The sequence below is a fragment of the Schistocerca serialis genome, chromosome 1, assembly GCF_023864345.2.
Source record: "Schistocerca serialis cubense isolate TAMUIC-IGC-003099 chromosome 1, iqSchSeri2.2, whole genome shotgun sequence".
Taxonomy (NCBI): domain Eukaryota; kingdom Metazoa; phylum Arthropoda; class Insecta; order Orthoptera; family Acrididae; genus Schistocerca; species Schistocerca serialis.
This window is the reverse complement of record NC_064638.1, coordinates 486,708,979-486,720,796: the sequence shown is the minus strand read 5'-3', so window position 1 is coordinate 486,720,796 and position 11,818 is coordinate 486,708,979. Positions and strand designations below refer to the sequence as shown.

General features: G+C 42.2%; 1 protein-coding gene across 1 annotated transcript in view; it reads right to left on the bottom strand.

Moving 5' to 3' along the window:
• Positions 1-11,317, bottom strand: part of LOC126473801 (complement component 1 Q subcomponent-binding protein, mitochondrial) — a 15,581-nt gene extending 4,264 nt beyond the window's left edge. The window contains exons 1-4 of the mRNA XM_050101083.1: positions 10,956-11,317; positions 10,485-10,635; positions 10,193-10,389; positions 4,776-4,864 (exon numbers count right to left, since the gene is read on the bottom strand). Coding sequence (XP_049957040.1) covers positions 4,776-4,864; positions 10,193-10,389; positions 10,485-10,635; positions 10,956-11,196 — 678 coding nt within the window. The 5' untranslated portion in view covers positions 11,197-11,317. The remainder of the gene's footprint in view (positions 1-4,775; positions 4,865-10,192; positions 10,390-10,484; positions 10,636-10,955) is intronic.
• Between the last annotated feature and the right edge of the window lie 501 nt (positions 11,318-11,818).

Sequence of the window (11,818 nt, the reverse complement as noted above, 5' to 3'; positions counted from 1 at the left end):
TCCAGACACTAAACGTAATCCACGGTGGGGGATAGAGTCGAGACGCCGAAGAATAGACTGCCGACCAGAGGAGTAAACTATGCTTCCATAGTCCAATTTCGATCGCACTAAGGCGTGATAGAGGCGGAGAAGGACCACTCGGTCCGCTTCCCAGGAGGTACCATTCAGGCCACGGAGGGTGTTGAGGGATCGCAGACAGCAAGCCGAAAGATAGGAAACGTGGGAGGACCAGCACAGTTTTCTGTCAAACATAAGACCCAAGAATTTAGCGACGTCCGAAAACGGAAGGTTGACAGGTCCTAGATGTAAGGAAGGTGGAAGAAACTCCGTACAACGCCAAAAATTAACACAAACGGTCTTACTGGGAGAAAAGCGGAAGCCTGTTTCGATGCTCCAAGAGTGGAGGCGATCGAGACAGCCTTGCTGTAGTAGATCGCAAAATCGTCCACAAAGAGGGAGCCCGAGACATCAGGAAGGAGACAATCCATAATTGGATTTATGGCAATGGCAAACTGTACAACACTTAGCACAGAGCTCTGGGGTACCCCGTTTTCTTGGGAGAAAGTACGGGAGAGAGTAGTGTTCACCCGCACTTTGAATGTGCGCTCTGCCATAAATTCGCGAAGAAAAAGGGGCAACCGACCGCGAAAGCCCCAAGAGAAAAGTGTGCGGAGGATGCCTGTCCTCCAACAGGTATCGTATGCTCTCTCCAGATCAAAAAATATTGCTACAGTTTGGCGTTTCCGGAGAAAATTGTTCATGATATAAGTGGAGAGAGCAACAAGATGGTCAACTGCAGAACGATGCTTTCGGAAACCGCACTGGGCAGGTGTTAAAAGACTGCGGGACTCCAGCCACCAAGCTAAACGGCAATTCACCATACGCTCCAAAACCTTACATACCCTACTCTTGAGAGAAATGGGGCGATAGCTAGAGGGGAGATGTTTGTCCTTTCCAGGTTTCAGAACAGGAACGACAATAGCTTCCCGCCATCGTCTGGGAAAATTACTGTCGGTCCAAATTAGATTATAAAGGCGAAGGAGGTAACGCAGACTATGGTATGATAAATGCAGCAACATTTGGATGTGGATACCATCCGGTCCTGGGGCGGAGGAGCAAGAACAAGAGAGTGCATGTTGGAGTTCCCGCATGGAGAAAACAGTATTGTAGCTTTCGCGATTTTGAGAGGAGAAAGCAAGAGGTCGCACTTCCGCTGCACGTTTCTTCAGGAGGAGCGCTGGCGGGTAATTTGAAGAGCTTGAAATCTCAGCAAAGTGTTGACCCAACGAGTTAGAAATTGCGACGGGGTCCACTAATGTATCGTGCGCGACAGTGAGCCCAGAGACCGGGGAGAAAGTAGGCGCGTCTGATAACCGTCGAATCCAACTCCAAACTTCCGAGGAGGGAGTGACGGTGTTAAATGAGCTAGTAAAGAAGTCCCAGCTTGCCTTCTTGCTATCGCGGATGACGCGATAGCACCGCGCACAGAACTGCTTATAGCGGATACAGTTGGCCAATGTAGGATAGAGTCTGAAAATGCGAAGAGCACGCCGCCGCTCACGTATTGCGTCACGGCATGCCTCGTTCCACCAAGGAACTGGGGGGGGGGGGGGGGGGGCCGGGGAAATTCGGAGGTGCGAGGTATTGAACGTTCCGCAGCTGTAAGAATAACGTCTGTAATAAGAGTGACATCATCGTCAACGCTAGGAAAGTGACAGTCATCGAATGTTGCTAGAGATGAAAACAAGTGTCCAATTGGCTTGGGCAAACTTCCAGCATCTCGGGCACATATATGGCAATTGTGGCTGCAATCCAAGGACACATGCAAAGTGGTCATTCGAGTGTGTATCAGCAAGGGCGAACCATTCGAAGCGCCGAGCTAGCGGAACAATACTGACCAAAAGGTCCAAATGAGAGAAATTTGTCGTGGAGGCAGACAAAAATGTAGGGTCCCCAGTGTTGAGGCAAACAAGATCCGCTTGGTGGACGACGTCTATCAATAGTGAGCCACGCGGACAAGGATGTGGTGATCCCCAAAGCGGGTGGTGGGCATTGAAGTCCCCAACCAGCAAATAGAGGGGTGGAAGCTGACCAAGAAGATGAATGTATACAGTACAGAGAGAAGGTGTATCCAGAAAGGGAAAGACGGACAGCAACTGCTTGGAACGAAGTGTTTAAATGGATTGGGTGATAATGGAGAGTATTATGGAGAAGAATCACGAGTCCTCCATGTGCTGGAGTGCCATCAACAGAGGAGAGATCAAATCGGACTGACTGAAAATGGGGGAAAACAAAGCAGTCGTGTGGACGCAGCTTTGTTTCCTGAAGACAGAAGATGACTGGCGAGTAGGATTGTAAGAGGATCGTCAATTCATCCCGATTGGCTCGAATGCCGCGGATATTCCAATGGATAATGGACATAGGGTGGACAGAAAATGGAAGAATGTGACCAAGGTTGCCGTCAACTCAACGACTGCTCAGAGCCTGCGACCGACAGCGTGGAAGGGCTCTCAGCCGAAGGCAGAAGATCCTGATCCATAGGTTGTTCAGGAGCAGCTCCTGCCACCAGCGATCGGCCGGTTGACCGGCTGCCAGCAGTGCGCCTCGGCGACACAGAAGACGGGCGAGGGCGGTTACCGCCAGGCGGTGCTGTAGATGAGACACGCCATGGCGGAGAAGGAGAGGAACTGGGTTTCTTATTAGCCTTCTTGGAAACATGATGTTTAGATGAAGGAGGAACCAATGGTTGTGAAGTTGGGGTATGTAAATAATCTTTACGAGTATGCTCTTTTTTGGAAGTCCGGACGTCTGACTATTGGGATCGAGATTTAGCAGAACCCGATGAAGGGTAAGACAGAGTGAGCAGGTGAAAGTGGGGAGGTGGAACGGGCGATCTTTGTGCTGGCCAATCTGACAACCGTGTCACTAAAGGTGAGATCACAAGTCTGCGTGGCCGCCTGTTTGTTGGCCGAGGAGAGGCAAGAACAGTGCTATATTTTCCTGTCTGTGGCACAGTGGGCTTTCGACTGGCGAATAATTTTCGAGCAGCAAAGGTCGACACCTTTTCCTTCACTCTGATTTCCTGAATGAGCTTTTCATCTTTAAAAATGGGGCAATCTCGAGAGGAAGCAGCGTGGTCACCCATACAGTTGATGCAACGAGGAGACGGAGGGGGACAAGCACCCTCATGGGCATCCTTGCCACACGTAACACATTTGGCCGGGTTGGAACAGGACTGGCTGGTATGATTGAACCGCTGGCACCGATAGCAACGCGTAGGGTTTGGGACGTAGGGGCAAACGGAAATTATCTCATAGCCCGCTTTGATTTTCGATGGGAGTTGAACTCTGTCAAATGTCAAGAAGACAGTACGGGTTGGAATGATGTTCTTGTCAACCCTTTTCATAAATCTATGAACAGCCATTATGCCCTGGTCAGACGGGTGGTGTTGAATTTCCTAGTCAGACAATCCATCGAGGGAGCGCGTATAAACGACTCCACGTGAGGAATTTAAAGTGTGGTGCGCTACCACCCGGACAGGGAAGGTGTGGAGCAGTGAAGTACACAGTAATTTTTGTGCCTGGAGGGCACTGACTGTTTCTAACAACAAGGCGCCATTCCGTAATCTGGAACAAGACTTTACAGGACTTGCAATTGTGTCGACACCTTTCTGAATAATGAAAGAGTTGACCTTGGAGAAGAAGTGACCTTTGTCAGACCGAGAAACAAGGAACTGTAGCAACGATGGAAGAACTGTCTGTGTCTGAGACTCAGTGAACTGACGTTTGTGGGCAGACATAGTGGAAGATGAGGAAACCATTGCGGAAGAATCCCCCATGATTACCGGTGTCTCCGATGGCGCGCTCCTCCCTCGTGGGGGCCCTCTCTAAGGGCACTCCCGCCTTAGGTGATTATTCACACCTCCCGAGAAACGGACAGAGGGAGCAATCGGCACTTTCGGAAGGTATTAGCTCGGGTAATCACCCCTCCCTGGGCCCGGCCGTTACCAGGAGGTATGTACGTGTCCTACCTGTCTACCCGGGGTGGGGAATTACGCGTTACCCCGTCACCGGCTACGCATGAAAATGCGTGGGTTGGCCTTCAGACACGCACAGGGTGGAAGAAAGAAAGGGAAAAATAAAGAAAGGGAAAGGAAAGAAGAGAGGTCTCAAACGCCACAGCGGAGGAAAGGGTAAAGAGAAGAGGTAAGGAAAAGAGAAAGACAAAGGAAGGATGAAGACATGCAAGCAAAGAAAGCTAAGAATGTGTTACATTTTTGAGCGTCCGTCTCCGGACGTAGGCACAAACCATACTCCCAGAGGGGGAGAAAGGGAAGGAAAGAGTCAGAGGTGAGGGGCGGGGGTGGGGGGGGGGGTGAAGTTGGGGGATAGGGAAGGATGCGGAAAAGGAAGGTATGCAGCCCAGAAAGGAAGGAGGGCCACATTAGCTCGGGGTCCCGTGCTCGCTACGCACGTATCCACAAAAGAGTTGTGGACCCCCTGGGGGGTGGGTGCTGCTTGAAAGATGTGGCTGAGCAGTATTTGTTTTGGGCTACACACTGCAAAAAGGAAATTGCAAATACCTGGCGTGCACGTGCACACACACACACACAGACAGAGAGAGAGATATCATAGGAAGTTCGCATGACTGCAAAGACAAGAATTTATGAAAATTGCCAGTAATTTCACATCACTTACTCTCTGCTTTCATTCAACTGGTTTTATGTTATAAAATTATTACTGTACTGTTATTAGAAAATCACATAAATTACTTACACCATCTAATATTTCTCCAGATACAGCATAGGTTTTCTCAGACCATTCTCCTTCGTACAATGTAACTTCATCAATTGCAAAAATATCATCTGCAAAAACAAAGGTGATACAAGTCGATGTCAATCAAAATATAGACAAGCACATTAATAATCAGTAAAGTACATGATTTCATTTAAATTAATTTACAACAAGAATAGAAATAATGCAGATTTTTTTTCATTCAGGACAAACTGCAACACAATGATGTATTAAACACTGATGTTGGCCCCACCTAATGGATTAAAACAATTTCAGATTTCATTGGCACACAAACTAGGAGCCAAGTAATTAGATATGCTGAAATCTATTAGATGGTAGAACAATGACAAAACATGATTAAGACAATTTCCAAGTACATCACACCTGTGGTTTTTATCAGTTAAGTCTGCCATTATTGGTGAACACTATTTAAGAAGTTAAGTTGCAAACTAATACTAGGCATTATTAGGGGTGGACATAAAACTTTAACTGGATCCTTCTATAGCCCACCAGAGAGACTCGTCTCACGGTGTAATCAAAAACTTTACAGAAAACCACAGTTCACTTATACGTAAGTTCCCCACTCATACTGTAATCATTGGCAGAGAATAATCATCCCACAGTCAACTGGGAAAATTACAGTTTTCTTAGTGGTGGGTACAGTAAGATATCCTGTGAAACACTACTAAATAGCTTCTCTGAAAACTACCTAGAACAGATAGATAGGAACCACGCTTACAATGGAAATATATTGGGTCTAATGGCAACAAACAAACCTGACCTCTTTCGAGGATGTCCACATCGGAACTGGTATCAGTGACCTTGACGCAGTTGTGGCAACAATGGTTACCAAAGTACAAAAGACAACTAAAACAAGCGCAAAGATACGTATGTTTAATAAACCAGATAAAAACTCAGTAGCATCATATCTCAATGTGGAATTTTCGGCACACGGCAGGAGCAAGTAAAGGAACTCTGGCACAATGCGTTGACTTCAATGACTATTGTAGCAGAATACTGTCAAGCGATCTTTCATAGAACCCGAAGAAATTCTAGTCATACATAAAGGTTGTTAGTGGCACCAAAGCCAGCATTCAGTCCCTAGAAACAGACAGGAACTGAAATTGAGGGTGGTAAAGCACAAGCTGGAATGCTTAATTCTGTTTTCAAATGTTCCTTTACAGAGGAGAACCCATGAGAATTGACCCAATTTAATCCTCTTGCCACCGTAAAGATGAATGAAATAAGTACCAGTATAACAGGTGTTGAGAAACAGCTGAAATCATTAAAAATTACCAAAGCTCCAAGGCCCAATGAAATACTTGTCAGATTCTATTCCAAGTTTGAGGCTGAGTTAGCCCCTTGTCTGACTGAATCCTTGTCAGATTCTACGCTGAGTTTGCAGCTGAGTTAGCCCCTCTTTCTAACTATAAACTATCTTAGACCCCTTTAACGAAAAACCCTGCCCAGTTCTTGGAAAAAGATACAGGTCACACCCATTTACAAGAAGGGTAGTAGAAGTGATCCACAAAACTACTGTCCACTGTACTTTAATCAATTTGTTGAAGCATCTTAGAACATATTCTGAGCTCAAGCATAACGAGGTATTTTGAACAGAATGACCACCTTAATGCCAACCCGGCATGGATTTCTAAAACGCCATTCATGTGAAACCCAACTCGCACTTTTCTCACATTTTGATTATGGCAATCAGAGTATTTTGATTTCTGAGAAACATTTGACTCAGTCAAAAGTACAGTCATATGGGGTATCAAATGAAATTTGTGACTGGACTGAGGATTTTTTGGCAGGGAGGACGCAACATGTTATCTTGGGTGGAGAGTCATCATCAGATGTAGAAATCAGGTCTGCCCCAAATCTACAGTGAAGTACTGGTTGGTTGGTTTGTGGGATTAAAGGGACCAGACTGCATACGGTGAAGTACTATCTGAAAGAAGCTGCACAAATATTCTGTCAGTTATTGGTAAGATTTCAATGTGGGGCAGACTGGCTACTTGCTTTAAATGTTCAGAAATGTAAAATTTTGCAGTTCACAAAACAAAAAAATGTACCTATGACTCATACAAATACCTGGTTTAACACCTTGTAGGAATATGAAATGGAATGACAACATAGGTTCAATCCAGGGTAAAGAAGGTGGTAGACTTCGGTACATTGGTAGAATACTAGGGAAGTGCAACCATCCTAGAGTTGATTGCTTGCAAATCTCTTGTGTGACCCATTCTAGAATATTGCTCCTGTGTGTGGGACTCGTACTAGATAGGACTAACATGAGACACTGAATGTAGACAGTGAAGGGCAGCTCAAATCCTCACATGTTTAATCCATGGGAGAGTGTCACAGAGAGACTGAAGGAACTGAACTGGAGCACTCTAAGATAGTTTACGTAAACTATCCCAAGAAAGTCAAAGTTTCAAGAACCGGCTTTAAATGATTAATAATACACTGCAAGGCCCTACGTATAACTCACGTAGGGATTTGAAGTTAGAATAATTACTGCACACACACAGGCATTCACACAACCATTATTCCCACTCTCCGAACACGAATGGAATGGGAAGAAACCCTAATGACTGGTACAATGGGGCATACCCTCCGCCATGCACCTCACGGTTGTTTGCAGGGTACAGATGTAGAACACACCCTCTAATTGCTCAAATGGTAGAGTAGTGTTTATGACAGGCAAATATTGGAGATCTTCATTTATGCCCAGGTCATATTTTAATTAGCGAGTAGGGTTAGGATTCCACATTTTCAATATAACGGAAAATTTCATTGTACGATCACTGTTTGCTGACTTACATAGCAGCAGCATGTCAATTACCACTGTTTGGTTTGCTTATTGTGAATCAAGGGTGCTCACGAGAGTATAGAAATGAAAATTTAAATAATAAAAATGGGAACTCCCGGTTAGGAGGACAAATTGCTACTCAGTTGGACACAGGCACAACAAAGACTGTTACACATTAACAGTCTTCCACTAACACCTTCTTCAGCAAAGAAAACACATTAACACAAAACAAGCACACCTTACACATGCTCCACTACCACTGGTAGCTGTTCCATTCAGAGCCAAAAGCTATTATCTGTAAGTCTTTTCACTGTGCCTGTGATGATCTTTACAGTGAGTAGCAATCTAACCTTTTCATGATATTGTTAAAATTATAATTAACATGTGGTACTAAATGTTCTTTTTCACGAAGAAGTGTCAGCTTCTGCAAATCTCTGCTTGAACCACGTAAACACTGTTTTAACATCCTTTGCAGTTACGTTTGGCATAGCAGCACACCAGAAAACCATCGACTGTTGATTTAGTTGAGGTGACATACTGATTTGCAGCATAAAACATCTACATTAGGGGAAAGGGTGACAAGTGGTGAAACCAACAAAAGTGATTGCATGAAAGTAAGTATAATACCTGTTAGGGCATTTATTTTAAGCAAGACTGATTTTGACAAGTGTTTTGTCAGCCATTTTTAAGATGTAATGAGTCAAAACAGATCAGTAGTTTCAATATTTCCTGCAACATATTCAATGGAGGAAAAAAACTACACCTTGCTCTAACAGTATACTGAAGTGAATCAGGGTTATTTAAGTAGTTTGTTCATGTACTGTTTCTCCTCCAAGTATGATTGTAAACATAATTATCAGCAGACTTTCAAGTCAATTCTAAGAAAGGATAATTTGCAGATGAACTAGTAAAAACCAGTTACTTTCCCAGCTTAAGTCCAAACACGGGCCAAGGCTATCAACATTCCTTTTCAAAAAAAAACAGCCATCAAACAATAGTTTCAGGTAATGAATGAGACGCGAAAAAAAAAATGTATTTAGAAAACACACATTGAAACAATCAGTGTTCTTTGCACATTATTTGTGGTTATTTTGCTTCATTAAAGGTTGCCTTAAATTGATGCCATATTTCATATTTTCCTTTCCTTGGAAATTTGTGGTAACAGACTGACCTGTAACATAGCTGAAGACCTAGATGAGCTTATTTGTTTCAAAATGTGTGATAAAGCAATTATGGGTTCTTCATGGGAGATACACAGGACTTTTCAGAGAAATTTTGTCTGAATACAGATTGAAACGTGAAAAATAACGATGTCTCAAAATAAAAATCGATGTCCCAGAACACTAATTTTGAGAACTGAAATAGAATTTGCAGTTCAGTAAGTACCATTACAGGAAGGGACTTTTTTAAAAAAAAGGCTCAGAACCTTCATTTCCATGTGTTACTAGTACTTCCATACTGATAATGGCTAAAGAGGAATATTTGATACAAGTATTTGACTATGACCAGTGATGTACGAAACGCGCAACAAACGCTGTAAGGGAAGTGGCAACTGTATTGTCATATCACTGATTTCTCTCAAACAGTCTAAACTACAGATAAGTTTGTCACTACAACATTTTTTTTCCCTCCTCCTCCTTGTTCTTCTTCTTCTTCTTCTTCTTCTTCTCCTCCTCATGCAAAGCTAAAAATCAGTCTCAACAATTTTTTTTTTTCCTCGATCAACTACTAACAAAACTGAATATACGCTCACAGCAGTATTAATACCAAGATATTGGTCAAAACTGAAGAATCTCGTCATTTATTCCTCTTGACCCAGATACTCAATACAAAGCACACAACACACTTGTAAACCATCCTTGTGAGATGCAAGTAAGGCTTTTTCTTCCATATCACTCCTCCCCCCAAAAGTAGTCTATGTTCTGGGCAAAGCTTATTTCTTATATTCTCAGAATCTCGCCCTGCACATAATCAGGAAAAGCTCAATAAATACTGCTGATTTCTTATACTCTCAGAAATAACTCATGAAATAGTTGTATAACATCTGGGATTTGTGAGAGCACTGCAGCTGATACATGGTAACCAACAATCTGCATTTATAAAATGCACGCTGTTGTATCAAAAGGGAACCAATATGTATGTGGTTCAGCGACTGCCTTATGGAGTTGAAGGTTTGCAGGATGATGCGAAATGGTCAATAAGAAGTTACGATCACATTTAAGGTAGGGACAGCATTTAATGAACATAGTATCTGACTTCTAAATACATAACTTTCAGATAGTCATTATCCAGTAATGAATAGGAATTATTTCACTACCACAGTAACACTGCCTACTGCAGACATAGTTGTTAACAGAAGAGACTGGTATGTCTATCATAAAATTTCATATCAACGAATCCAGGCTTATCTTCTGGGATCAATCAAGTGACTATAGTTGAGGAAGGAATAGTGAGGTGGAATTGCTTAACCAAGTTATTAAAACAGTTACCTAACAGATGAAAAACTATCAGCATATTTGCACAAACCAGTACCTTCATTAAAGCAGTACTATGGCGATTTATTCAGGTTACACTATGTTTCACTTACTATAGCCCTCTTCAGAATCTTGTTGGCCAGATGTAAAAGAGCATGTGAAGCCAAGGGTCTTTGATCCACGGCGTATATCCACCTCAAAGGTTGGCTTTGATTTCATTTCCCCAAACTCTGGTTTATCCATATTAGGATTTACTTCTGGTTCAGTATCAGCGTCCACTGTGTGATTTATATTGAAATTTACTTCAATTCTGGAAAAAAAAAGAAAAAAAAAAAAACCAAATACATTACCATTCTGCAATCTAAACCCTCAATAAAACATTTTACACAATATAACATTACTGACTCTTCATCACCCAGTTTTTTGGTCATTGTTACTTCAGATTCATCCAATTTAACTTTAAAACCATCTATTTCTGTGGGGATTGTCTTCAACTTCTGCGCTTTCCTCTCATTTGCTATTTCTTCTGTAAGAAACTCCACAAGCTCTTTCTCTCCTATAAGGAAATGATGGTTTTGGAGATTAGATCATAATTCAAAGGCAACTATCTTGCACAGTTACTCCAGTAATCAATTTATTACACCGTCCTTAGAATTATGGTTGAACAGAAAAGTGTGAATTTATTCCACAAATAGGTTAAATAATTACAAGTAACACAATTCTTCAAATTCTTAGTTGTGCCTCTAAGGAATCTTTTAACTGACTGAAAATGTGTGACGCACCTTAAAGTGATAATTTATGGAAAGTACATTACACTGTTGTATATTCGAACGTGCAAAAACGAATTTCCATTTCATGTAACTTCTAAATATATACCTTTCGTATGTAGCCTTTGCATTCCACAACCACAACTGCATAAATTACTCTGTGGAGTTTGTTTGTAGTTGGCAAGTAAACCCGTCCCGTCGGTAGAACCACCAGAACGCATATACCACAGCGTTCTTGTAAACTGCCTCGTGTTTGCATTCAAGACGCCGTATGACCGTTTCACTGGATTCAAAAGATATTTATACGAAGAGAATCCAGAAGCCGCTTTCAAAATTCCGTTCATTTTCATATTTTATTTTCAGACTGTAACTGAAGATACAACTACTTCTAATCTGCGCGATTTATCCGCACTTCTCATTAGCCGGCCGCCTACCACACGCTCTAGCCAAAGTGTCTTCGTATCAAATCCATCGCAAGTGCTCTTGCCAACTGAACATTCGCTTTTGGCTTCCCAAGTGGGTTCCTGTCAGTGGCGCCAACATGTGATTATTTTTTTTCGACAAACCAACACCTAAAAATCCGTCAAAATGAAATATCTCCACATCTTCTTGCAAAAATAAAGAAAAAATACTATTTATTTTAAAAAAATATTCATTACTTTGTTTATGCAATGAGGAAACATTTTAAAATCGATCAAAATCAGATATGTCCTTATTTTCTTGTAAATAAATAGACGAAATTAAATTTTATTTTAAACATTATACTCATACTTAGTTTACGAGACGGACAACCACTTAAAAATCCGCCCAACTCACCCAGAATATAAAATATATATTATTATATAACTACATCACATTTTAATGGAATACTAACAAACAAATTTAAATACGCTCCATTAAATTTCGGGCATGCAACCGCACACATTCAGGTTCTACTTCTAATACTGCGGCTGTATAGCGTCCAGTCGTCTT